Raw genomic sequence first — 26,436 nt, 5'->3', positions numbered from 1 at the left:
TCCAAAACACACTGCAGGAATAATCCAGCTTGAGACTACTTTAACTGCCTGACTCAATGCTAGGGGATTCTGGGAACTGTAGTTTTGTGAGACATTGAGCCTTCTCTCTCAGAGAGCTCTGGCACCACAATAAACTACAATTCCTAGACTCCTTAGCACTGAGCTAGGGCAGTTAAAACAGTCTCAAACTGGATTATTTCTGCTGTGTGTTTTGGCCAGAACTGAGATTGGAAATAATGCAATGGTGGAAGAGCAAGATACTGAAGAAGCCAATGAAAAGGAGCATCAGTCCCCCGTTCCCAAACCCAGACCCTCTTTTGGCCTCTTGTTGTCTGAAGCCGTCTGTCGGGATTTTTCCAAGGCTGACTCAGGCTTTTCATGCCGAGGGTTTGCATAGTAAGAACGCTGTGGAATAAGAGCAACTCCAGTTTGGCATCTGCCGTGAAGACCTTATGCAGATTCTTAATTGCACGAGCCTTAAATATTCATGGGAGCTTTGGCTGCCTGCCTCTGGCATAAAAATATACCTGTTTTAATATTTATCTACAAACCGGGTGCCTTTTAAAATATTATTACAAGTTTGTGCCGTGCCAAATGAACCTCACCAGAATCCTCAAAACATCCTAATCTGGTAAGGAAGCACTTCTGTCCTTCAAGTGATTTTATGAAAATCCCTTTGCTTTCCTCACCCTCCGAAAAGGAAGAGTGCAGCATTATATATTTGTGAAACGGCCTTTTTTTGGTGCACAGGCTCTTAGACAGAGCTAACAGAGAATGATCATTGAATTGCAGGCTCATAGATTTGGGAGGGACCCAAAGGGCCATCTATTCCAGCCCTTTGCCAAGGCAGGAATCCACAGATAAGCATCCCTGTTTCCAACCTCTATTTAAAACCCTGCAATCACTCATAATACTAAGATGATACAGTTTTGTGCAGTTGGTCAGTTTTTGCAAGTAGAGTTGTTTTGCGCGGCTGGAATTTACGCATGGTATCTTAATAGTTTTTGGAGAACCAGTCTATGCTGTTGGAATAATGCAGTTTGACACCACTTGAAGTGCTGTAGCTCCATACTATGGAATCCTGGGATTTGTAGTTTTACGGGGTCTTTAGCTTTCTCTGCCAAAGAGTGCTGGTACCTCACCAAACTCCCAGCTCCCAGGACTTTGGAGGATGGAGCCATGGCAGTTAAAGTGGTGTCAAACTACATTATTCTTGCAATGTAGATGCACTCCAAGTCTCCAGTTCTCAAGAATGTGAGAGAGCCAGTCATCTGTCCTCTAGACTTCAAGCATGCTTGATTAGATGCTGGTGGTATATGCAAAAGACACTTTGCATATACTGTTGTTGTTGCTGTTGTTGTGTGCCTTCATGAACCTTCCATGGGGTTTTCTTGGATTTGTTCAGAGGAGCTTTGCTATTGCCTTCACCTGAAGCTGAGAGAGTGTGACTCCTTGCCCAAGGTCACCCAGTGGGTTTAGATGGCCGAGCTGGGAATCGAACCCTGGTCTCCAGAGTTGTAGCCCAACAGTCAAACCACTATGACCTGCTGTGTGACTGAAAGGCTGAACCCCCATGGCTATCCGATACTCTTTGGTAGTCCATAGCTTGGCTTGCTTGCTTCAGTCAGTGCCTTTGCAACACAGTTCTCTGCTTATGGCACATAGTAATTTGAATTGGGAGAGCGAAGTGAATCATAGGTTGGGGGCTTGCCTTGCAGGAAGGGCTTGGCTTTAATGCCATGCCTGGCCTCTAGGCAGTTCTGTGCCACCGAATCACATCCCAAACAAATGAGACCTATACAATTTTACATCTCCGTCCCTCAAAAGCTTAGCCTTCTTAATTGCATGGCCTCCAGCTGTCCCACTTTGGCAGGTTACAGTCCCGATTAATCCTCCATCATCCCACTTTTTTGCAACTGCTTTTAGGGTGACTCGGTTTCCTTCTGCCCACTTTTGTCCTCTGCTTTGGCTTCCACTGCTGCAAATTGGGTTTGAAGTGCCAAGGTAGCTGTAACATGGCAGAGAGGAAGAAAAGAGGAAAGGTGAGGCTCTTGCCCTCCCCAGTAGCCTCCGGCAAAAGCAAACTGATGCAGCCTCTCCTAGTTTGTGTGTTCTTCCTCATAAATACAGTTTGCTATATTCATAGAATCATAGAATTGGAAGAGGCCCTGGGAGGCATCCAGTCCATCCCATTCTACCATGCAGGAAGACACAATCCAGGCATTCCCTGTGACAGATGTTCATCCAGCCTCTGTTTATAGGCCTCCAAAGAAGGAGACTCCACTACACTCCATTAAGGGAGTGTGTTCTCTTACTATCAGGAAGCTTTTCCTAATTTTGAGATGGGACCTCTTTCCTGGAGCTTGCATCCATTGCTCCATTGTGTCCTGTTCTCTGGAGCAGCTGAAAACAAGCTTACTCCATCCTCAATATGGCATCACTTCAAATATTTAAATAGGGCTATCATATTGCCTCTTAACCTTCTCCAGGCTAAACACCTCTAGCTCCCTAAGTCTCTCCTCATAGGTCTTCATGGTTTCCAGGCCCTTCACCATTTTTGTTGCCTTCCTTTGGACACATGGCTCCAGTTTCTCAGTATCCCTTTTGAATTGTGGGGCTCAGAACTGGACACGGTGTTTTTCCAGGTGAGGCCTGACCAAAGCAGAATAGAGTGGCACTATTACTTCTCTTGATCCGGAATAGATCATGCTCTGGTGTTGCTTGGCCACACATGTCCCGGTTTGTGAAATATTTGAAAATATGCCAACTGGCCAGGCAGCCTGGGGACAGAGGAATTGCATTTCCAGAAGCAAAAATCAATCTGTTGTTGCTTTTCCCATTCCCAGAAAGCCTACAGCCTGCTGCAGAGTCAGCTTAACAGGCTCACGCTGTGCAGTGAGTCCCATCGGAGACGCCTTGGACTCTTTCTGCTCTGTTACACCTTAAACAGAGGCTGGATGACCGTCTGCTGGGGGATAATAATAATAATACACTTTATTTATAGACCGCTTTTCCAAAATAGATCAAAGTGGTGTACAACAGAACAAAACAAATCAATTCAAAATAAAACATAACATATTACAATCATAATCAGATGATAAAACTACTAAAATTACAATTAAAAACTATTAAAACCATACAACTATTAAAACCCAATACAAACTAGCTGGATAAAACCATGTGCATATCGAGGGAAAACAATATCAGGATACATGGGGGAAAGCCTGTTGAAAAAGAAAAGTCTTGAGTTTCTTTCTAAAAAGGTCTAGGGAGGTGACGGAACGGAGCTCATCGGGGAGCGTGTTCCAAATCTGCGGGGCTGAGATGGAGAATGCCCTTTGTGAGGTCGATGTATATCTCGTCTTCAAGACCCTCAACAGATGCTTCCCGACCGACCTGAGAGTGCGGGGCGGATTGTACGGGGAGAGGAGGTCCTCCAAGTACCCTGGGCCCAAGCCATTTAGGGCTTTATAGGTTATAACCAACACCTTGTATTGCGCCCGGAAGCGAATGGGCAGCCAGTGTAGATCTTGCAGAATAGGTGTTATATGGTTAGCCCTGGAACATCTAGTGACCAGCCTTGCTGCCATATTCTGTACTAATTGAAGCTTCCGGGTTTGGTACAAGGGTTGCCCCATGTAGAGAGCATTACAGAAATCCAATTGAGAGGTTACCAGAGCATGTACCACCGTTTCAAGGTCCCTCTGGCCTAGGTAGGGTCGCAGCTGGCGTATCAGCCGAAGCTGATAACAGGCGCTTCTGACCGTCGCATCCACCTGAGAAGTCAGGTGGAGCGATGAGTCCAAAAGCACCCCCAGACTGCAAACTGAGTCCTTCAGGGGGAGCGTGACCCCATTCAGGACAAGTGGACAAATTTCCTTTCCAGGGCCAGGGGAACCTATCACTAGTACTTCTGTTTTCTCTGGATTCAAGCTGAGTCTGTTTTCCCTCATCCAGCCCATTACCGACTCCAAGCAGGCATTTAGAGGAGAGATGCCATCCCTAGTCACTGCATCAGTCGGGGACACAGAGAAACATATTTGGGTGTCATCAGCGTACTGATAACACCGCGCCCCGTGTCTCCGGATGATCTCTCCCAGCGTTTTCATGTAAATGTTAAATAGCATGGGGGACAGAATGGCTCTTTGAGAGATGATTGGATTGAGAGTTCCTGCATGGCAGAATGGGGTTGACTGGATGGCCCTTTTTGGGGTCTCTTCCAACTCTAGGATTCTATGAAAATTCAGACATGAGTTTTAATAACAAGTACAACCCTGCCACTCATTTTTGGAACCGTCTCATCTGGGGGTCAGAAAGAGCAACGGATCTTTAACTGGGTTTTTGTGTGCGCCTTTTTGGGTGGCCTGGGAAAGGTATTGCCACAGTAGTAAAGGTAATGCCACAGTATGGGTTTGGGGATTTTTCTTGCAGAGCGATATTGATGTGCCTGCCTTCGCTTGCCTAGTGGGAGTGTGTCTGTGTGCATGTGTTACTTTGCTGGGTCTCTGCAGAGCGGTGCGCTTTGCACGTCCCTCCAGCCTGATGGTAACCAGCAAATTAAGAGACTCCTCCTGGCTTTCCTCTCAGCCTGCCTTAATCCCACCTGATGCTTTGTCTTTCTGATCTGATTGCGGCCGCCGGAGCTTTTAACCTGGTCCTTCCCATATCTACTCCAGGGAGGGAGGCCAGGGTTCCCAAGCAGGTTGGGATTAGCAGGGGTCTAATCGCCTGATCTTGTTAGAGTCCCGGCTGCCTGATGTGTGATTAACGGGAGCCCGGTCTGGCCCTGGCTGGAAAACGTAGCGTCAAAGGGGAGAGAACATGGAGGGAGCCTAAACGCCAGATGGGGCAGTCCAGGGGAGAGGAGGCTGTGGCGCTTGTTTTGTGACAGGAATGGTTTCCAGAGAGGCAGCTGCGTGGTTTGAGCCTCGGACTAGGATCAGGGTTCGAGTCCCTCCTCTGCCATGGAAACACACTGGGTGAGCCTGGGTCTTGAGTCACGCACTGATCCAGTTTGACACCGCTTTAACTGCCCTGCCTCAATGCTATGGAATCCTGAGGATCTGCTCTGCTCTGGTGCCACAACATTCCTAGAATTGCATAGCATTGAGCCAGGCAGTTAAAGCAGTGTCAAACCAAATGATTTCTGCAGTGTGGATGCAGCCACTCTCAGCCCCAGAAAAACCCGTTGATAGCTTTGCAGTGGTTCAATGCCTCTACGGCAGCCACTCACTCACAAACCATAAGGTTGCAAGTTCAATACCAGCGAAAGGGCTCCAGCTCAACTCAGGCTTGCATCCTTCCAAGGAGGTGGCTAAAATGAGGACCCGGATTGTTTGTTGGGGGCAGTTCGCTTACACTTTGTAAAGCGCTGAGGGAGTGCTTCAGTGCCCTGAGAAGCGGTATAGAAATGCACTTGCTGTTGCTATTAGGGTCGCCATAAATAGGAAAGGTCTTGAAGGCTCACAGCAACAACCGCCATCTTGATCTTTTGCAGCAGAAACAACAAAAGAATATCGTAAAGGCAAAGATTGGACAGCATCTGCTTTGAGGGACTACTAGAGCATTTTTGACCAAAAGCCTAGAGTGTGAATTTTACTATTTCTTTATTTCATTTGTATGCTGCCTTTTCCCCAAAAAGGGACCCAAGGCAGCTCACAAAACACTTTAAAAACAATTCTTTAATTTTTTTTAAAATAACCTAGTTAAAACGGTATAAAGTTAAGATTAAAAACATACAAAAGCATTTATTTAATTGTTATTTTCTTCAGTTGCCAGATCTCTCTTTTTCTCTCCCGCATACAGACTGATAGGCTGTGGCCGCAATCAGAGCTTTAAGAAGTTACTTCTTTGGGTTGCATCTCCCAGAAGAAACCATTCTGTGTGGTCAGTGTCCGCACTGTCCGGAGAGATTCTGGGAATTGTTGTTGATCTCATTTCTAGTCTGCCTTGCCTCTAAACCTGGGACTCAAGGCAGCTTGCCCATGGCAATATTGCAACTACACATGTACAAAACGTCAGCATTAAAACCCAGTTACAGTGGTCTGTCTGCATTTGCTGAGGTTAGGAGCCCAGGACCGCTGTGAATGTGGAAAAACCACAAACACCAAAAAAGCTATATTTTTACCTGAGAGAACACCTCTCTGGGAATCTCTGGGTCCTCCAGGGCAACTCTGTGGTCAACATCTGGATATTTTAATGGTTTTAATGCATTTATCGCTTTTGTTGTATTGTAATTAAGGGAGAGATAATGGGATTATTTTATTATGTTATATGTTGTATTGATTGACGTAAGCCACCGCAATCTTACTGGAGAGGCTGCATAGAAATAAATTTAGTAGTAGTAGTAACCCCTTTTTTTTCTGGCAGCATCTGTAAGCTGTTTCCTGCATCCTTAAGGACTTGAAATTTGCAAAGTGTAGAAAATAAAATCTTGGAATTAGATTTTGCATGGATGCCAGGCTTGTGGGATCCATATGGATATCTGCTTATCTATGTATCTACTTAGAAGGCAGCATTACGCACTGTACGTTGTACATTAGGACAAGGGAGTGGGAGGAAGAAAAGGAGAGAGAGGAAAAGCTGGGTCAAAACCCCGGGGGCTGGAGGTGATGCAGGAGAAAGCCCAGAAAGATGGCCTGCCGTTGGGTGTTTGGATCCCAGGGAGTCCCCCACGTCTCTGCAAGTGCCAGGCGTGCCAGTCCCCACCCTGGTGAGAATGCAATTAAAGGGCTTTCTGCAACCCACTCATTAAATGCTGCTTCATCTCTAATTAAGCTAATTGTAACCCACGCAGCTCTGCTCCCAGCCCCACCAGCCAATTGTGGCTCCCACTTTTAGTAAGCGACCGAGGAGGAAATGGTTGAGAGGGCAGATTCATTGATCCGTTTTTGGAGTTTTGGAAAGGTAGCATCTGGTTGTTGGGCTCAGTTGTTACCCAAAAAAGCGCCATGACTGAAGTTGAACCTGAAGTTAGGCATCTTAAATGTCTGGATAGCATGGTAAAGGAAGTGCACTTACTTTTCCAAGGCAACCCTGAAATCTCTGCCACCTTCCATCCCCTCACAATGATTTCTGTTGTATCTTTTCCAGATTGTAAGCTCTTGGGGCCAGGGAATTGCCTTCTCAAATCCATGGTGGATGCCATGTCCATAGATGGTTCTCTATATAACTCCTGGACCCTATTAGAAAACTAAGCATGGATATTTATGTGGCCAGAAAGTCATCAGCCATGTACTGGATCTTTGCATTCATTTTTGGAATACCTTTTAGTGGGCTGTAACCAGAAGCTGCAATCTCATGTGGCAATGGATGTTTTTAGGCTAAACATAACTACTGTTGAACTAGAGTTACTCTGTTCCTGTATTACAGATATCTTACTCCTAGTTACAGAAAAAGTGTAAAGATTTAGTTGTTCTTTGCCTCCAGGTAGCTGTCCCAATAATATTGCTCTCTGTGAAACACTTGGAAATAACTAACTGAGGGCTATGTCTCTTCCAGGCTGCGGGAACAGTGCTCTGAGTTATGACCTCTTCCAACTTGGATATACAAACATCACCAGCATAGACTACTCAGAAGCATGCATCAGAAGCATGAAAAATCGTTATGCCCACTGCCCAGGATTGCACTGGGCAGTGATGGATGCCCGGGCCTTGGCTTTTACGGATGAGAGTTTTGATGTGGTCTTGGAGAAAGGCACTCTGGATTCCATGATGGTGGGAGAAAGGGATCCTTGGACTGTCTCCCAAGAAGCCAAGCTGCTCTTGGACCAAGTGTTAATGGAGGTGAGCTGCCAGTTCTTCTGGGTCATGCATTTCTGGCCCTCTGGATCTGGATGGAAGTATTGTGTAGCCCTTAGTTGGGTTTTTGTTGTTGTTAATCACCCTCCAGTCAATCTTGACCCATGGCAACCCTGTGGGTGACACATCTCCAAGACTCCCGTCCTCCTCTGCTCTGCTCAACTCCTGCACACTCATATTCATGATCTCTTTAATAGAGTCCTTCCTCTCTTTCTATTGCCCTATCTCTTTCCTAGCATTATTGGTTTTTCCAAGGAGTCGTGCCGTCTCATGATATGTCCAAAGTACATCAGCCTCAGTTTTGTCATCTTGGCTTCCAGGGAGATTTCTGATAGCTTCCTTGAAATCTCAAGCTGATCATGGTTCAGGATGTCAGTTGGGCATCACTACATGGTTTGTCTCTTGTTAGCTGCTCAGCATAGGGGCAGAATCACACTTTGCTCCTGAGAAATCTGTGTTTTCTGTACTTTTAGTCCTCATGGTTTCAACAACGAGCTTTAAAGATACATCTAAAATTAGATGTGATTCTGAATCAGTGCTAGTTAAGTTGTGGAGTGTTGGGCTGCTTTGCGAGCTGTGGACTTTGCTCTGCATCCTGCATTGAAATATGGCTTTCTCTCTCCTGGCCTTCTGTCATATTGTCTTAGTCTGTATGCTCCTTGTGTATGTGTAAATCTTCCTCTTGTCATCAGATGGCCCCTTTCTAAACTCCCTCCAAAAAATGCATACATCTCCCAAGTTCTAGAAAAATTAAAATAGCAAATTCAGAGCGAGCAAGGAACTAAAGAGCCAGCGTGGCGCAGTGGTTTAAGCATTGGACTACGACTCTGGAGACCAGGATTCAATTCCTGGCTCAGCCATGAAACCCTTTGAGTGACCCACCTCAGTGGAAGGCAATGGCAATCCTCCTCTGAATTAATCTTGCCAAGAACACCTTGTGATAGGGTTGCCATAAGTCAGAAACTACTTGAAGGCATGCAGCAAAACAACAACAAGGAAATAAACCAAGAAGGAAGTCCATAGAAAGTAGCACCCATTTTATTTTCCTCTGTCGACTAATTTAAATGCAAAATCTGAGTTGGTAGAATCTAGAATTCAAAGATATAGCTGTGTTAGTCTGTAGAATCAGTATGTCAAGAGATCTTGTAGCACCTTTGAGAGTCATTGAAAGAAAGAAGTTGGCAGCATGAGCTTCCCTAGACTTTTGGTCCAAATGCATCTGAAGAAGTAGACTGAAGTCTAGGAAAACTCATGCCACAAACTTCTTTCTTACAGTGAGTCTCAAAGGTGCTACAAGATCTCTCTACCTATTGATAGAATGTAGTATATGTAAAGACCTATATGGCTCACTGGTCTAGGCTACCTGAGAGACTATATAGCCCTATATGAGCCTCTATGGTCTCCAAGAGAGACCCTTTTCTCTGTCCTACTACCATCTCAGTCTTGTTTGGTGGAAGCAAGGGAAGGGCCTTCTTGGTAATCGCTCCCAGACTTTGGGCCTAAACAGACAGGCCAAAATAAAGCTAATTTGGGTCACTTTGGAGGTGTGCTGTTTAAATGACACGCACATCTTAAGAGGCCAGAAGCTGCGCCAAAACTGCGCTCCAGTCCTTAATAATAATAATAATAATAAGTTTTATTTTTAAACCGCTTTTCCGTGATGATCAAAGTGGTGTACAAGTAAAAATTGCAATAACAAAATACAGAATAAAAATTGCAATACATAAATAAAACTTTCAATAAAAACATCCCAATTATACAAATTAAAACCATCACATCAAAACCATGCCAGCTGAATACGATCAATAATACACTACATATAGGGGGGAGTTACATGGTCTCAAGGGACATCAAGGAAGACTTGCGGAAACAAGAAGGTCTTGAGTCTCTTTTTAAAGAGATCCAGGGAGGTGGTGGAGCGGAGCTCGTCGGGAAGGATGTTCCAGATCCTAGGGGCCGAGATGGAAAAGGCCCTTTGCGAGGTTGACACATATCTCGTTGTCGGGATCCTCAGCAAATTCTTCCCGACTGACCTGAGTGTGCGGGGCGGACTATATGGGGAGAGGCGGTCCTCCAAGTACCCTGGGCCCAAGCCATTTAGGGCTTTATAGGTTATAACCAACACCTTGTATTGTGCCCAGAAGTGAACAGGCAGCCAATGGAGATCATGCAGAATCGGTGTTATATGGTCAGCCCTGGGACATCCAGTGACCAACCTAGCTGCCATATTCTGCACTATCTGAAGCTTCCGAGTTTGGTACAAGGGTTGCCCCATGTAGAGCGCACTGCGGAAATCCAACCGAGAGGTTACCAGAGCATGTACCACTGTTTCAAGGTCATCCCAGTCTAAGTAGTGTCGCATCTGGCATATCAGCCGAAGCTGATAGCAGGTGCTTCTGACTGTCGCATCCACCTGAGAAGTCAGCTGGAGTGACGAGTCCAAAAGCACCCCCAAACTGCGAACTGAGTCCTTCAGGGGGAGCGTGACCCCATTCAGGATAAATTTTGCCACCCGGACTGGGAGAGCCTATCACTAGTACTTCCGTTTTCTCTGGATTCAGGCTGAGTTTGTTTTTCCTCATCCAGCCCATTACCAACTCCAGACAGGCATCTAGAGGAGAGATGCCATCCCTGGTCACTGCATCAGTCGGAGACACAGAGAAGCATATTTGGGTGTCATCAGCGTACTGATAACACCGCGCCCCGTGTCTCCGGATGATCTCTCCCAGCGTTTTCATGTAAATGTTAAATAGCATGGGGGACAGAATGGCTCCTTGAGGGACACCAGATGTAAGGGCCCTCTTATCGGAGCAGACGTCCCCCAGCTGCACCATCTGGAATCTACCCGAGAGGTAGGAACGGAACCACTGGAGCACAGTGCCCCCGATACCTAACTCCCCCAGGCGATCCAGAAGGATACCATGGTCAATGGTATCGAAAGCCGCTGAGATGTCTAAGAGCACTAACAGGGACACGCTTCCCCTGTCCATGCCCAGACGGAGATCATTGACTAAGGCGACCATGGCAGTCTCAACTCCATAGCCCACCCGGAAGCTGGTTTGAAATGGGTCTAGAAAATCTGTTTCTTCCAAGATCCCTCGAAGCTGGAAAGCAACTGCTCTCTCCATCGCCTTCCCCAGAAAAGGCAGCAGCGAAACAGGCCAATAATTCTTCCGAATCAGGGGGTCCAGGGAGGGCTTTTTAGCAGAGGTTTTACTACTGCTAATTTTAAGCTTGATGGAAAACGCCCTTCCCTGAAGGATGAATTAATTATACGGCGTAACATAGAAGTGACCGCCGTTCCCCCCTGAGCCGCCAGCCATGAAGGACAGGGATCGAGAGAGCATGTTGTCTTCCTAACACTTTGGAGAATCTTGTCCACTTCCTCGGTATTCACAAACTCAAAGTGATCCAGTTTAATGGAGTCCACGGAAGCTCTGGAAGCCTCTTTTATAGGATCTGGAGAAATACTGGCGTCGAGATCAGCCCTTAGCTGAGAGATTTTATCTGCGAAGAAGTTGTTAAATTCGTCACAGCAGGCTTCCGATGGTTCTAAAATAGGGTTCGGGGAGGGGGGCAGTTGTGTCAGCTCCCTCACTACCCTGAACAGCTCTGCCGGACGCGACTCCGCGGACGCAATACGTGCAGCATAAAACAAATGTTTTGCTGCACTTATTGCCACTCCGTAAGCCTTCAAAAGAGACTCAAGGAGTGTCTTGTCGGATATGTGCTGGTTTCTTCGCCAGTTGCGCTCTAGTCGTTGCACAGACCGCTTCCTTTCCCTGAGATCTTCTGTGTACCAGGGTTGTTTGTTGGAAACAGGCCGGAAAGGACGCTTGGGAGCGATACTGTGTATAGCCCTGGAGAGACCTCTGTCCCAGATGTTAGGGCATCAACAGAGTCGCCGTCAGTTCCAGCCATATTGCTCTCTAGGGCTTCATCCTAATAGGTCCTCCACCCCTGGGGGGGATTTGGGTAGAAGCCTTGATATGAACCTCGACCAGGAAATGGTCCGTCCATGATAGGGCAGAGATATTAGAGACCTCTGCCCACGGAGTGTCCGTGTCTGTACTAAAGATGACATCGAGGGTATTACCAGCGCAATGCGTAGGCCCTGAGACCAATTGGGACAGGCCCATGGCAGTCATGGTAGGACTGGAGCATGGCTTTAGTGCATCTTCCGGCCTCTTAGGACTCATGCAGCATTTGAACAGCATACTTCCAAAGTGACCCGAAGTAGCTTTAATTTAGACTGTCTGTTCGGACCCTTTGAAACTCTCTCCTTAGGGAGGCTAGGATGAGTCCCTCTTTGCTCTCCTTCCACCAGCAAGTAAAAACATTTGTATTCTGTCAGGTTTTTAGAGATTGACTGGGATGGGCTTTTAATGGTGATGTTGATTTTGTATCAGCACTACATTAGAGCACTTTGGTGGACAATTTGAAATGCCTTTCCCTAAACCCCATGATAGGTTCACCTGAGGGGTTGCCATAATTCAGAAACAACTTGAAGGCACACAGCAATAACAACGAATTGCAAATCCTAGGGCTCCACAATTTGCAAATGATGGCAGTTAAAGTGGAATTATACTGTTACAGCCATGAATGGGCTCCTGGCACGGTGTTCGCATTTGGGTCTGGACGGTGACAAAAAAGTACTATTGATGGACTACACCAACATTTATTCATCTCCTGGCTCTGTTGTTATTGTTGTGTTGCCTTCAAGTCATTTATGACTTATAGAGACTTAAGGGTTCAGGATCGGGATTTTTTTATAGGGGGTTTGCTATGGCCTTCCCCTGAGGCTGAGAGAGTGTAACTTGCTCCAGGTTGCCCAGTGGCTTTCTGTGGCCAAGCTGGGAATCGAACCCTGGTCCCTAGAGTTGTACTGCAGCACCGAAACCATTATGCCACACAATTTTAGGAATGTGCAAGCAAACAAAATCCATGCGATCCCCCTCTCTCCATATGCGTGCCCCTTGCCTTAAGAGGATTTAGGCAGGAATGGCCCCAGTTGCCATAAATGGCTGGTTGCGGATGGCCATATCTCCAGCACAGAACATCCTTACGTTGACTGGTTCAGAGTGGTGTTTTGGTGAGATCTGGGGAGACGTTGGTGGGTGAAGCTTTTTAAAATGGTCCCTCCTTAAACTACACCTTGTGTAGGCCTTCCTCGGAGTAGAAGCCTTGCCAAGGAAGGGGGAACGCGTTCTCTGTTTTATTTGGAGATGTTTTCTTCCTTTGTTTTTCTTCCCCCTTCCTTCTCTCCCTTCCTTCGCTTTCCCTCTCGACTCCCAGTTCCATCTCATTAACTGAGCAATTCTCCCTCTTTGTCCCTCCATCGGTTCTGGACCGGCCCTGGTTCTCCCTGTTTCCATGGAAACACTCATCCTCCGTATTGACTGCTAGGCCCTGGCCTTGCGATGGGGACAGGCGATGATGCCTCCAGGCCCTTATTAATTGGGAGGCGGCTGGGTCCAGGGCAGGGGGCTAGATTGGATTTGGCAATGACAGCCGTGTGGGTTTTGGGGCAAGCGGGTGGGGGGGGGAACAGTCAGGAAGCACTGCCTGCACCAGTGGGAAAGTCTCCCCTTTTCCTCCTCCATCAAAGACCGTGCGGTGGATAGGACCTCTCCCCCATTCTGCAGAAAGACACTTCCAGAGTCTCCTCTCCGCAATTTTTCTTTTTCCATCTTTGGTTCCAAGAACAGGTTCATTTTTGTGGATGGAGAGCAGTGGAGACAAGGAGTTTAGTTGACAGGGGCCTCATCAGGTGCATGGATGGCACTGTATAAATAAATAAATGATCTTCATCATCATCTACGCTGCAGGAATAATGCAGATGATAACGATTGTGATGATGATTATCATCATCATCATCATCATCATCCTTCCACTGGCAGGCTAACACCACCATCCTCATCTATACTGCAGAAATAATGCAGATGATGATGATGATGATGATGATGATGATTGTCCTTCCACCAGCAGGCTAAGAAGGCTATCATCATCATCATCATCTACACTGCAGAAATAATGCAGTTGTTGTTGTTGTTGTCGTCGTCCTTCCGCCAGCAGGCAAAGACTTTCCTCTTCAGACAGGCGTTTAAAACAGAAAGATTTTAAAGAGTGGGCCAGGTGTTAGATTGCTTTAAATTTTTAAAAACATGTTTACCTTTTTAACTATATTTTATTCTTTCCACATGTAATTTGTTTTAATATTGTAATAATTTAATATATGATGTACCTTTTTGTATTCTTTTAACTATACTGGTTTTTGTGGGGGGGGGTTAATGTTGTAAGCTGCCCTGAGTCCCAGTTTTGGGGAAAAGGCAGGATATAAATAAATATAATAATAATAGCTACAGTACATTGCAGAAATAATGCAGTTTGACACCACTGTAAGGCCAGGATGTCTCTCCAAGGCTAGTTTTCTTCACACGTGTGCATGTACATGAATGAATACACTCCAGCTCCATCCCTTGACCCCACATTATTTGGGGAATGGGTGCCTTGAGTGGAGCAGGCAATGCAACCCCCGCCGCTTCCTTTTCCATTTGATTTCCCAGCCGGCTCTTCCTTGGCTTGATGGCTTTTACTGAGGTTGTGTGTGTCAGTCCCTCTGTTCCTAAGCAGGTTAAGTAACAATAGCAGTGGGTTTGGTGCCATTGGAACGCCAGGAAGCTGCAGCTATCTGCTCATGAAGATTGAGATGGTAGAAATCTTGACAAAGCTGTTTCTGATGTCAAGCATTGGGACAGATGGTTTTTTGGATGCTAGATGGAAAGCAGAGCCAGCGTGGGGTAGTGGTTTGAGCACTCGACTACAACCCTGGAGACCAGGGTCCAATTCCACCCTTGAGCATAAAAAAACTGTCTTGGACAAATCACAATCTTTCCATCTGAGAAGATGGCAATGCCAAACCCCTTCTGATGAAACTTTCCAAGAAGACCCTATGATAGAAGCATAAAATCATAAAGTTGGAAGAGACCACAGGGGTCATCCAGTCCGACACCATTCTGCCGTGCAGGAACTCACAATCAAAGCATCCCCATTGACAGATGGCCATCCAGCCTCTGCTTAAAGACCTCCAAGGAAGGAGACTCCACCAGAATCTCCAAGGAAGGAGTATGTTCTACTGTTGAACAGCTCTTACTGTCAGGAAGTTCCTCCTAATGTTGAGGTGGAATCTCTTTTCCTGGTGCTTGCATCCATTGTTCCATTGTGTCCTAGTCTCTGGAGCAGCAGAAAACAAGCTTGCTCCCTCCTCCGTGTGAGATCCCTTCAAGTATTTAAACGGGGCTGTCATATCACCTCTTAACCTTCTCTTCTCCAGGCTATACATCCCCAGCTCCCTAAGTCTCTCCTCATAGGGCTTCATGGTTTCCAGACCCTTCACCATTTTGGATTAGGTGGAATTTCTTTTCCTGTAGTTTCCATCCATTGCTCCATTTTGTCCTATTCTCTGGAGCAGCAGAAAAAAAGCTTGCTCCATCCTCAATATGAAACCCTTTAAAATATTTAAACAGGGCTATTGTATCACCTCTTAACCTTCTCTTGTCCAGGCTAAACATCCCCAGCTCCCTAGGTCTTTCCTCATAGGGCTTCACCATTTTGGTCACCCTCCTCTAGACATGGTCCAGCTTCTCAACATCCTTTTTTCTCCACTTTGCTGGGACGTTTTTGCCATTTCACTAGATCTCCATGTAAAACAGCATTCCCCAAACTGGTACCCTCTAGAGATGCTGGACTGCAACTCCCAGCGCCCCCAGCCAGCATGCCAAGGGCATCCAGAGACACAGAGGAAGAGTGGCAGGAGGTCTGAATGGAACACCTGCCTTGTGGGGAGGGAGGCCTGGCTTCTTTGCAAAACATACAACGACTCCCAAGGCATCAGAGAGAAAGCGTACAGATTCTGGAGCTGCTACCCTAGAAGCAAGACATCTCCCCACTGTTTTCCCTCTCTCTCCCCCCATCCCCAATTAAAGAGACTCCCCCCAAAGAGACGCCGGAATAGCGGCAGGCTGGCAAATGTCCATGCAGCTGTCTCTAAGCAACCGCTTTTCCTGTCCTATTAACTGCAGGCTGCTCTGGCAAAGGCAGCGATGGGGGGAAGCGTATATTGGATTTTGTTCACTGACTCTGATGGGGCCTGATTGGGCTCTTTCATCTCTTCCTCTTCTCCATTTGGACAGAGAGACAGAGAGAGAGGGAAGGAGGGAGGGAGGGAGAGAAACCTGGTACAAGCATTAGAAGAAGACGCTCTCTTTCTCTCTTTCCATTCCTGCAATTAAACGGGTACTTCCCCCATCCATCCATCCATCCATCCATCCATCCATCCATCCATCCATCCATCCATCGCCACTTGCAATCTGCCCTACTAACTGTTCCTTGTCATTGTTTTGTGTTCAAATTGCACAAGCCCTGGACTCGGTTCTAACTCATTTGCATCTCATGAAACGCACACTCCTGGCTGGGCTTCTGCACAAACGTAGATCATTTCAGTGCAACCTTAGAACAACCCCTAGTTATCTCTGAAAGCTAAGGTTTGGTAGCATCCTATAAACTGTCTTGAACCATCGTCTTCTTGTCTGGACCCTTTGCTTGTAAAGAGAATGGGAAAGAAAAGGTATTGTTGGGGGGGGGGGGTAGGCCAGCGACCTGAGACTCTTTCTTGGACTGTGTGGGTTTGCAGAGACCTTCTTGGCGTGTGATGTCTCTGTTTTCTGGCTGAGTCTCACGCTCCCTCTGCCTCCATCTATCACTGTGTGCTCTCTCTTGGCTTGAATGGGCTCTTATCCTCATCTGCTCCCAGAGTATGCTGAGCTAGACCTGAGAGCGAAATGGTTTGGGACTAGAGCAACTCCCCTGCAAGGAATGACGACAGTAAGGCTAGTAAGGGAAGGAGGTATTGTACAATACCCCCAACAAACTGTCTGTGGTTTGGAGGAAGTAGGTAGGGACCATGTTTTCCCTTCCTCTCTCATAATACTAGCCCTTTGGATATGAGAGTTAGGATGAAGCAAAGGAAGTACTTAATTTGCACACTTATACAGTGGGATTTGGTAGCACAAGATGTGCTGATGGCCACCAATCGGGATGGCTGCTGATATGGATCGACAATCACTTCAAAATTAAGGCCTCGGTGGGTCTTAAGAATAGTTGCTGGTATCAGAATCAATAATAATAATAATAATAATAATAATAATAATAATAATAATAATAATTTGAGTTTTACCCTGCCCTTCTTCACAAATGCTTAGGCCCCCTGACACGCTATATAAAAGCACACAGTCAATACTAATTTCAAATATCCCCAAAAGACAAATCTCTAAAATCATAAAATGCAATTGTAAACTAAAAAGCAGCAATAAAAGAATGACTCAGTCATGTTATTGTTTCCCCAAACATTTTACAAAAGGAAAGATGACACTGCGCTAGACAGGGCTGTGGGATTCCCCTTTGCCCACTGCACAGTTTTCACCCCGATGTATCTGTTCTTGAGTTTTTCTGGTGCTTGTGGTTGTCTTTTAATTGACTTTTGAGGCCACTTTGCATCCAAAGCAATAGGCAGGATATAAATCAAATAACCAAAATCAGTACATTTCATCCTAACAGCCCTGTTAAGTAGGACAGTTAGGGTGAATGAGTGTCATCTCGTCTTGTACGGGTGTAGCTGTTATCTCGAAGGTCCGAAACACACGGCAGAAATAACCCAGTTTGAGACTGTGTTAACTGCCCTGGCTCAGTGCTAGGGAGTCCTGGGAATTGCGGTTTGTTTGTTGTTGTTGCAGCTTGTTTTGGACCCCCCTGGTGTTCTTTCTGCTGCATTTCTCTTGCCTGGAGAGAGCTGCCAGGCTCCCTCCTCTCCAGCTGTTTGCCTTGAATGGGCAGCACTCCTCTCTGCTGGATGGTGGTTCAGCATTTCTCACCCACTGGCTTAACTGTTTTGCTCAGTATTCTACGGATACGAGGCCCTGTCCCCCGAAGTCTGGTCTTCATTGGTTCACCTCCCTTGAAATCGCCTGGAGTGCCATTTTGCGGCTCCTTCCGGTTTATTTAGAAAACGTACCAGTGTACAATAAAGTGGTTGTTTGTCAGTATTGATAACTTTATAATCCATGGTTGGAGAAACTGTCAAATGCTGATTTGCTGTTCTCTGGAGCAGAAAAGAAGACACAGCACAAGATAAAGCAGATGGAGGTACTTGAGGCTGTGTGAATGCTTTATTTTCCCAGACAAAGGAAGATAATATCCCAAAGGGATCAGAAGTAGGAGGAGGCAGTACAAGGCACAGAATATCCCCCCATTTCCCTTTTTAACCCAGCCCTTGAAATTTAGCATGGATTTCTGGATAGCAGGAGCAAATTCAGAGCTTGGGAAAGTTATCTTTTTTAAAGTTAAAGCATCAAGAGTTTCCTCCCCCCGGACATCATCCTTCGGGATGCTAGATTTCAGCATTGGAAGAGCAGCTTCAGAGCTTGAAAAAGCCAGTCTTTTAGGACAACAGCACTGAGAATGTCCTCTAGTCAGCATCCTGTGGATTGCTGGATAAAGTGGGAGGAATCTGAAAGTTTGGGAAGGTGACTTTTTTTACACTCCGGCTCCAAGAGCCCCCCCCCCCCCCCGGCTACCATGCGGGAGAAATAGGGATTTGGGGGTAGCAGGAATATTTTCAGAGCTTGGGAAGTTACTCTGAGGGTTATTCCTGGGATGGGCAAACATTCTTGGAATTGCAGTCCAAAAAAGTACCTTTCTCAAGCTCTGAGCAATTTAAGAAGTGGGTTCAATTCCGTCCTCAAGTGTGTGTATGTATGTCTTCAAGTCCCCTGTTGACTTATGGCAGCTTCATGAATTATAGAATCATAGAGTTGGAAGAGATCCCAGGGGCCATCCAGTCCAACCCCATTCTGCCATGCAGGAACTCTCAGTCAAAGCATCCCCGGCAATATTGTTCTGTTGTTGTTTTTGTTGTGTGCCTTCAAATCATTTCCTTCTTATGTCACCCCTAAGGTGAACTTACCATGGGGTTTTCTTGGCAAGGTCTGTCCAGAGGAGTTTTGCCATTGCCTTCCCCTGAGGCTGAGAGAGTGTGACTTGCCTAAGGTAGCCCAGTGGGTTTCATGGCTGCGCTGGGAATCAAACCCTGCTCTCCAGAGTCATAGTTGTAGTACTCTAACCACTGCTTAGAGTGTTTCCTTAGGCAAGAAATATTCTGGAGTAGGTAGTCGAAGGCTTTCATGGCCAGTATCCATAGATTTTTGTGGGGTTTTTTTTTTGGGGGGGGGGGGTTATGTGGCCATGTTCTGGAACAGTGGTTCTCAACCTGTGGGTCGGGACCCATGTCAAACAACCCTTTCACAAAGGCTGCCTAAGACCATTGGACAGCACATATTTCTGATGGTCTTAGGAACCAAAAGACCACTCCTCTATCCGTTGGGGGTCACCATAACGTGAGGAACTGTATTAGGAAGGTTGGGAACCACTGTTCTTGAAGAGTTTGTTTCTGACGTTTCCCCAGCATCTGTGGCTGGCATCTTCAGAGAAACTGGGTAAAGTGGTTCAGAGAAACTGGAGTGGTTCTGCCAACTGCCTCCTCTGAAATAGAGCCTGCAGCACCTGCTATTGGTTTGTGGCCTCCCATCCAAACACTAAGCATGGGAGAACTTGCTTAGCCTTCAAGTTTAGACAGGATTGGGGTCCTGGGTGCCTTTCTGTTTCTACAGAAAGCCCTCCCCTGCTTTGTTCCATTGAAAGAGGAGGACCATTCCGTCCTGTTCTGCTTAACGGGTGAGTCATGGAGAGATGAAGGGCGCTCGGTCCCATCCGTCATGGTGGCGCTGCGCATGGGGAGTCGGAGTGCGGGGGTGTTTCCCGGCTTCGCTGGATGCCCAAAGTATGGGGTGAAGGGAAGGAAAGAGGCAAGCCAGGCAAAGGCTGGCAGAAGAGAGACCCAGCGGCTGCCTTTGCATGCTGAGCACGGCAGCGGCGGCGGCGGCGGCACTGGCCGTAAATGCCTTAGACTTTGGATAAAGCCAAGCAAGAAAATTGATGTTCTTTTCCATCCTATTAGCAAGAGCTTAGTTCCAGCGAGGAGAAAAATGATGATTAAAAGGGTCAAGTCCACTCGGCTTCAAACAGGCCGTACCTTGGACAGAGTGTTTCTTTAAGATCTTGGCTTGGGGATCTTGGGGTGAAGGAGGGGAAGGCAGTAGCACACATTGCCAGTCTGGGTGTTTACTGAGCACTTGGGAAAGTGGGGTGCCATCTCCCCTAATTTGCAGCACCATTCCTTATTGCCCATGCCTCCAAAAGGGGAAATGCAACCTGCCCTATTTTCCGGTAAGGGGTGCAGCAACAAGGGGAAACATCATTGCATGCCAGAGATCCCCAGTTCGGTTCCTGGCATCTCCCACTAAAAGAATCAGCTAGCAAGTTGCAGAATCTGGAAGGGACCATAAAAGCCATGCAGTCCAGCCCCCTGCCCTGCAGGAATGCATAACTTAAAGCACTTGCAGAAGATGGCCATCTAACTTCTGTATTTTGTTGTTCATAGAATCATAGAGTTGGAAGAGACCACAAGGGCCCTCCAGTCCAACCCCCTTCTTCTGCCATGCAGGAACTCTCAATCAAAGCATCCCTGACAGATGGCCATCCAGCCTCTGTTTAAAAGCCTCCAAGGAGGGAGTCTCCACCACTCTCCAAGAGAACATGTTCCACTATCAAACAGTTCTTACTATAAGGAAGTTCCTCCTAATGTTTACGTGGAATCTCTTTTCCTGGAGCTTGCATCCATTGCTCTATTGTGTCCTGTTCTCTGGAGCAGCAGAAAACAAGCTTGCTCCCTCCTCAATATGACATCCCTTCAAACATTTAAACAGGGCTATCATATCACCTCTTCTTCTTCTCTTCTGTTGTTAACTGCCCTAGAGTTGTCCCTCAACCCTGGTGACCCTGTGGATGAGATGTTTCCAAAACCCCTTGTCCTCTACTGCTTTGCTTAGGCCTTGCAAATTCATGCCCATGGCCTCTCTGGTTAGGTCTATCCATCTGGCCTGTGGTCTTCCTCTCTTTTGTTCTCTTCCACCTTTCCTAGCATTATTGTTTTTTCAAGTGAGTCGTATCTTCTCCTGGTGGGGCCAAAGTACAACAACCTCAATTGGACTGTCTTGGCTTCCAGGGATATGCCTGGCTTTGCTGCCCAAGAACCCATTTTAAGCCAGGAGAGGCCATTTTCCAAAACAAGAATTGACCTGAAGTCACTTATGGTTTTTAAAAGGGCCTTTTCTGGGCCTGAAATGGCCCAGGGAGTCCCCAAAATGTGGTGAAAATGCTCTTCACATTTGGCAACAATTTTCTTTATCATAATTTTTAAAGAATATTTAGGGGCTCTCAAGGGCCACAAAAATGGTTCAGGAGCCACACATACCTAGCAGACTGCCATGTGCCCTCTCCTGTCTTAGAGTCAAGAAGTTCATCCTAATGTTTAAGTGAAGTCTCTTTTCTTGTAATTTGAGTCATTGGTCATTGGTCATAGTTAAACATGGTTTTCATACCACCTCTCTGTCTTCTCCAGCCTGAACACACCCAGCTCCCTAAGCTGTTCCTCATAGGGCTTGGCTGCCAAACCATTTATGATCTTGATCACTTTCCTCTAGACGCATTCCTGCTTGTCAGCATCCTTCTTGAACTATGGTGCCAGATGGGCCAGTGGTCTGACCTAGTAGAAGCCACTTCCATAATATTCTCCACATTCCATGCTCACAGAGTTGTGGTTTGAGGGCATGGGTGCTTCTGATGGAAGAAGTTCTCTCCTAGACCTGATCAAAGGCCCATACTTTGCCTTCATTCAGATTTGGGTGCCCACTCACAACTCAGGTGGCCTCAATGACAAACCACCTCTGAGTATTCCTTGCCTCAGAAAGCCCTATGAACTCCATAGGGTCTCCATACATCATGAGGCAACTTGAAGACACACACACACACACACCACCATTGCCACCAGCATTGGATGTTGCACCTCTTTGTGTGAGTCACCATGACTATTGGGACAAAGAGTGAGTGTGTTAGATGTTCTCTAGATTTTGGAAGTTGCAGTTCAGGAAAGTAACTTTTCCAAGCCCCACTGTTATTCAAGAACCTCCTGTTTACCCTTTCCTGTACTGGAAATGGTTTAGGCATATATTGGGAAATTGATTGAACATTGGACAAGACAGTTGCTGAAGGTTTCTTTCTTTCACCTGGGAAGACAGTTTAATTCCATTGTAGAGTTGTTCCTCCACATTTGCAGCTTTGACTTTGCTAGATACAATTATTCACTGATTTGATTAATATGCAATTCTATGGTTATCTTCCAGCAGATGTTGACCACAGAGTTGTGCTGGAGGACCTAGACCTTCATAGAGAGGTGGAGGTTGTACAGACCAGCCATTAAGGCCGGCCTGGGGACAGAGTCGGGGCATGGTGTCCATACAATGCACGCCCTGACTCCACCCCCAGGCCAGCATGACACTACACACTGCACCACATGGCGCATGGCATCACAGCACTCCTCTGGCACTAGGTGACACAGCACCAGAGGAGTGCCAAAAGGGAAAGGAGGGGACTTTTCAGACCTCTTCTGGTCAATTCAGTCCTTATCAGGATGCAAACATGCAAAGTGCACCTATGCCTGAACCAAAAAGTGGATTCAGTCATATCAATGCCAGTTCATGGGTTCCTTATAGCCATGAGGGATAGATGTTAAGGAAAAAGCAACATGGGACATACAGTGATTGAAATAAAACATGTATGTGAGAGTCAAAGTGACTCAGCAGAAGCAAGTAGCAACCACACAGGTGTAAAAGATAATACAGTTAACAAGTCCTGAGTGCCAAGGACAAGAAATGTAAAGTGGATAATTGAACACACCTGAGAATTGTTAAGTGGTCAAGGTTGAGATGATGAAATCATCTAATCTGGATAGAAACAAGAGAACCAATGGGAATGATGTACACGCCTACTGGGTGGAAACAGACAACAGTAGGTGGTACCTTGATTTGACTATAATAATGACTATAGATCCCAGTGTATTGTGTGGGTAGTAGTTGGATAGTATTGGAGTATTGTTGTGTTGGATAGTTTGGAGCTGTATATAGTAGTATAAAGTAGATCTTTTATATAAGACTACTGAGTTGTCTGGTGTCTTGAGTGAAGATACAAGAGCCAGCTGGATCCTGAAGAAGTGGGAAGACTTCTGTGGAAGCAAGAGTGAGAAGGCTTGGAGAGTTTGTCAGGGTCTTCAGCCTATTCTCTGTAACTCTGCTGCTTTAGAGCAAAGCTTTATCCACTGGCCAAAACTGGTCAGCGTCGGTGCGCAACAAGGTGGTGAGTTTGAGCCAAAGGTGAAGAGCTACAACTCCCATCATCCCTGACAATAGAAACATGAAGCTGTCCCGTGTGCCAATAGTATGGAACGAGTCCAGCTGACCCCTTGATTGATGAATGCTATTGTTTTAGATTTGATGTTTTTTAGGTTTTATGTTTTTATTTTATTGTGGTTTTAATGTTGTTGTAATTTTAACTTTGTGATTTTAACCTTGTTGTGATCCCGCTTCGATCCATGGGGAGAGGCGGGAAGATAGAAATAAAAATTATTATTATTATTATTATTATTATTATTAAAGTAACTAGAGGTGGCTGGGAGGAGAAGGGAGAGGAGTAGAGGAGACCCCAGCCTAGCAAAGAGCCTTCTGTAACCTTGTTCCTCTTCTCTTCCAGGTCAGCCGAGTCCTGCGGCCCGGTGGGCGCTTCATCTCCATCACTTTTGCTCAGCCCCATTTCCGCAAGCGTCATTACGCCCAGGCGGCCTATGGATGGTCCATTCGACACACTGTGTATGGTGACGGCTTTCACTACTTTTTCTATGTCATGGTGAAGGGTGAAGAACTGTCCCTGTCTGACCTGGCATTGGGGCAGAGCCTCCACCTGCGTCCCAGAACTCCCAGCCCCATCTGCTCCCTCCAAGACTCGGACAGCGAGAACTACCTCTCCGCCATTGAGCTCTGAGCCTCTGGGAAGGAGGAAGGGTGGCGGACGGACCTCTGTGCCAAACCACTTGTGGGACCACATGCTACTAATGTGCCAATCTGCCAGCTATATCCACTGCCAAAATATCTCCAGGTTTCTTTAGCGTATTTACTCTCGATTTCTTGTTTTAAACAATCTGATGCCATCGCCGCAGTTCGCAAGAGGCGCCAACTCCCTCCAGAGCAGGGTAGGGATGCTTTACGATGCCAGCTTTTGTGGCAGAAAAGAACATCTCTCCCTCCCGCTTTGGAAATTTCCCGCTGCTTGCACCTCAGAGCTGTGAACCAATTCATGGAAAGAGAGCCAGGAGAATCTCTGGGATTGTTTTTAATTCTGTCACGGTGCCATGATCTTTTTCCCATTTGTATCTGGGCGGTGCTATGATGTGCGCTGCAGATCCCCAGCAGGCTTTGGGACAGGAATCTCTCTGAAGAGGAAAAATCCAGACTCTGATGCTTGTCCTCTCTGCCAATTTTGGACTTGTATCCTGCTCCCAATGACCTTTGAAATAAATGGCGGTTGGCACTGCCAATTTTCAGCCTTTGCCTCGTATGGGTTCTTTTCCCTTTCACGCAGTGATCCATCCTGGATATGATAAGACAGTAATGACTATTATTACAAGATACTATCTGTGGGTTTTCTAGAACACCTTTTGCCAGCCTGGCACGTTCCAGGTATTTTGGCCATCAGCCTAAACCAGCATAATGAGTATTGTAGTCAGGATTGTAGATACGGTGGGCAAAATGAGGGCATTGCCCCCAAAATAAGAATCCTGTCCCTGCCCTGTGACATTTTCCTTCCGTCTCCAAACTTCTGGCATCACAGTAGCTTGAAATGTGAGTTGAATATTTAGAAATGAAGAGTTCAGGCATCCCATAAAAGGAGAAGGCAGAGTGACCAAGGCCCTGGGAAGGCAGCAAATGGAAGGCTTCCAGGTGTTAAGGATTTCAGGGCCTCCCTCTCTGCAAGGCTAGACATTTGGGGACTGGAGGGAAATTTCATGGCGGGGGGGGGGGTTCTTACTTGGGGTAGCAGTGATTCCATCCCACTCAGCCCCATAGCTGCACCACTGGTTATCGTCCAAAATATCTGGAAAGCAACAGATTCTGAAGGCCTGCTCTGGAGCATCATATACAGGGGAATCTCCATGTTTCTGAGCGTTCCTGGACATTTTGGACACAAGAGAGACTCCCCCCCCCCCCCTTTAAACAAGATGTGACCTGGAAGTCACTTGTTGCTTTTTAAAAAAGGCCTCTCCTGAACCAAACATGGTCCTCAAAATATGGTGAAAATGCCCCCACTTTAAGTTACTTAATTTTTTCCTAGAAAATCTGTTTTGACCTTTGAGGGCCATGCTTTTACATAGTCCTGTTTTCAAGGTCCAGACTCCTGGTACTCCCTTTGATGCCAAAGAATTGAAATGTAAAGACTAGGATAAAATCAGAAACAGTTGTTGATGGCCTGGAAAAGAAAGCGGAAATCTAAGAACAACGTACAAATCCATTTGCTTTTTGAGTATTTCATATGAGCCAATGCTAGTTTTAATTAGTGAAGGATCATGAGACCTAGCATCCTACCATGCCCCTTTTAAATACTCACAATTTGTGGGCATGGCGCAAGTTTGGGAAGGAGCCTTGGGTTTGAGGTATCCATTCGTGTGAATGGCAGCATGCTGTAGTTTTGGGCTCGAGAGGAAAGTCTTGGCTGACTTTAATAGAGACCACCCCTGGATTGTGGAATGACCTGCCAGGAGATCTTTGACAGCTAATTATGCGGTCTGAATTTAAAAGAATACCAAAGATTCTGTCTGGCTTACCCAGTCAAATTGAAACTATGAATTTTAAATTAGGATATTGAATTTATGCTGGAACTGAATCTAAGCTGTGATTATGTGTGAGTTCAGAGAAGGCACAGCTCAAAGTCCTGGGCACAGAATTCAACTCCCCGAATATGTGTCTTTTAGTGTTTTAAACAGCAGACAGCTACACATATCTACTTTTTTCATTGGCCACCCCATAGATTGTGGAATGACCTGTGGGAAGGGAATGGACAGCTAAATATGCTGTCTACATTTAAAATAATGCTAAAGACCCACCTCTTCCAGCTGGTCTCTTTCCACTCAATTTTAAACTATGAATTTTAAATTAGGGTTTTTTAATTTATGATGGATTATTTAAATGTATCCTATGTTTAATAGTGTTTTGGCAGTGCTTAAATGATTTTATGTGTTCTGATCTTTATTGTACAGTGGGCCTTTGGTATCCGCTGGGGTTTTGTTCCAGGATCCCCCATCCGTGGATAACAAAATCCGTGGATGCTCAAGTCCCATTATATACAGTGTCACAATAAAATTGTGCCTCTTATAAAAAATACTAAAATCCAGCATGGCTCATTGGAATTTATATATTTTGGGGAATATTTTCAAGCCATGGATGCTTGAATCCATGGATAAAAAAATCTGTGGATATGGTTGGCCAACTGTACCCTGCCTTGAGCATTGGGGAGAGGTGGGTAAAAAGAAACATGTTGTTGTTGTTATGGTTATGATTACTACTACTACTACTACTCAGAA

At 46.1% G+C, this 26,436-nt stretch overlaps 1 protein-coding gene across 1 annotated transcript in view; it reads left to right on the top strand.

The window, feature by feature from the left end:
• The window catches only part of EEF1AKMT4 (EEF1A lysine methyltransferase 4), a 28,482-nt gene extending 4,080 nt beyond the window's left edge, over positions 1–24,402 (top strand). The window contains exons 2-3 of the mRNA XM_089508547.1: positions 7,501–7,784; positions 23,556–24,402. Of these exons, the coding sequence (XP_089364673.1) occupies positions 7,501–7,784; positions 23,556–23,843 (572 nt within the window). The 3' untranslated portion in view covers positions 23,844–24,402. The remainder of the gene's footprint in view (positions 1–7,500; positions 7,785–23,555) is intronic.
• The last annotated feature ends 2,034 nt before the right edge of the window (positions 24,403–26,436 follow it).

The sequence above is a fragment of the Sceloporus occidentalis genome, unplaced genomic scaffold, assembly GCF_023333645.1.
Source record: "Sceloporus occidentalis isolate IW3139 unplaced genomic scaffold, rSceOcc1.0.p SCAF_2, whole genome shotgun sequence".
Classification (NCBI taxonomy): Eukaryota; Metazoa; Chordata; class Lepidosauria; order Squamata; family Phrynosomatidae; genus Sceloporus; species Sceloporus occidentalis.
Note: the sequence above shows the minus strand (reverse complement) of the source record. Positions and strands in the feature narration are given on the sequence as shown.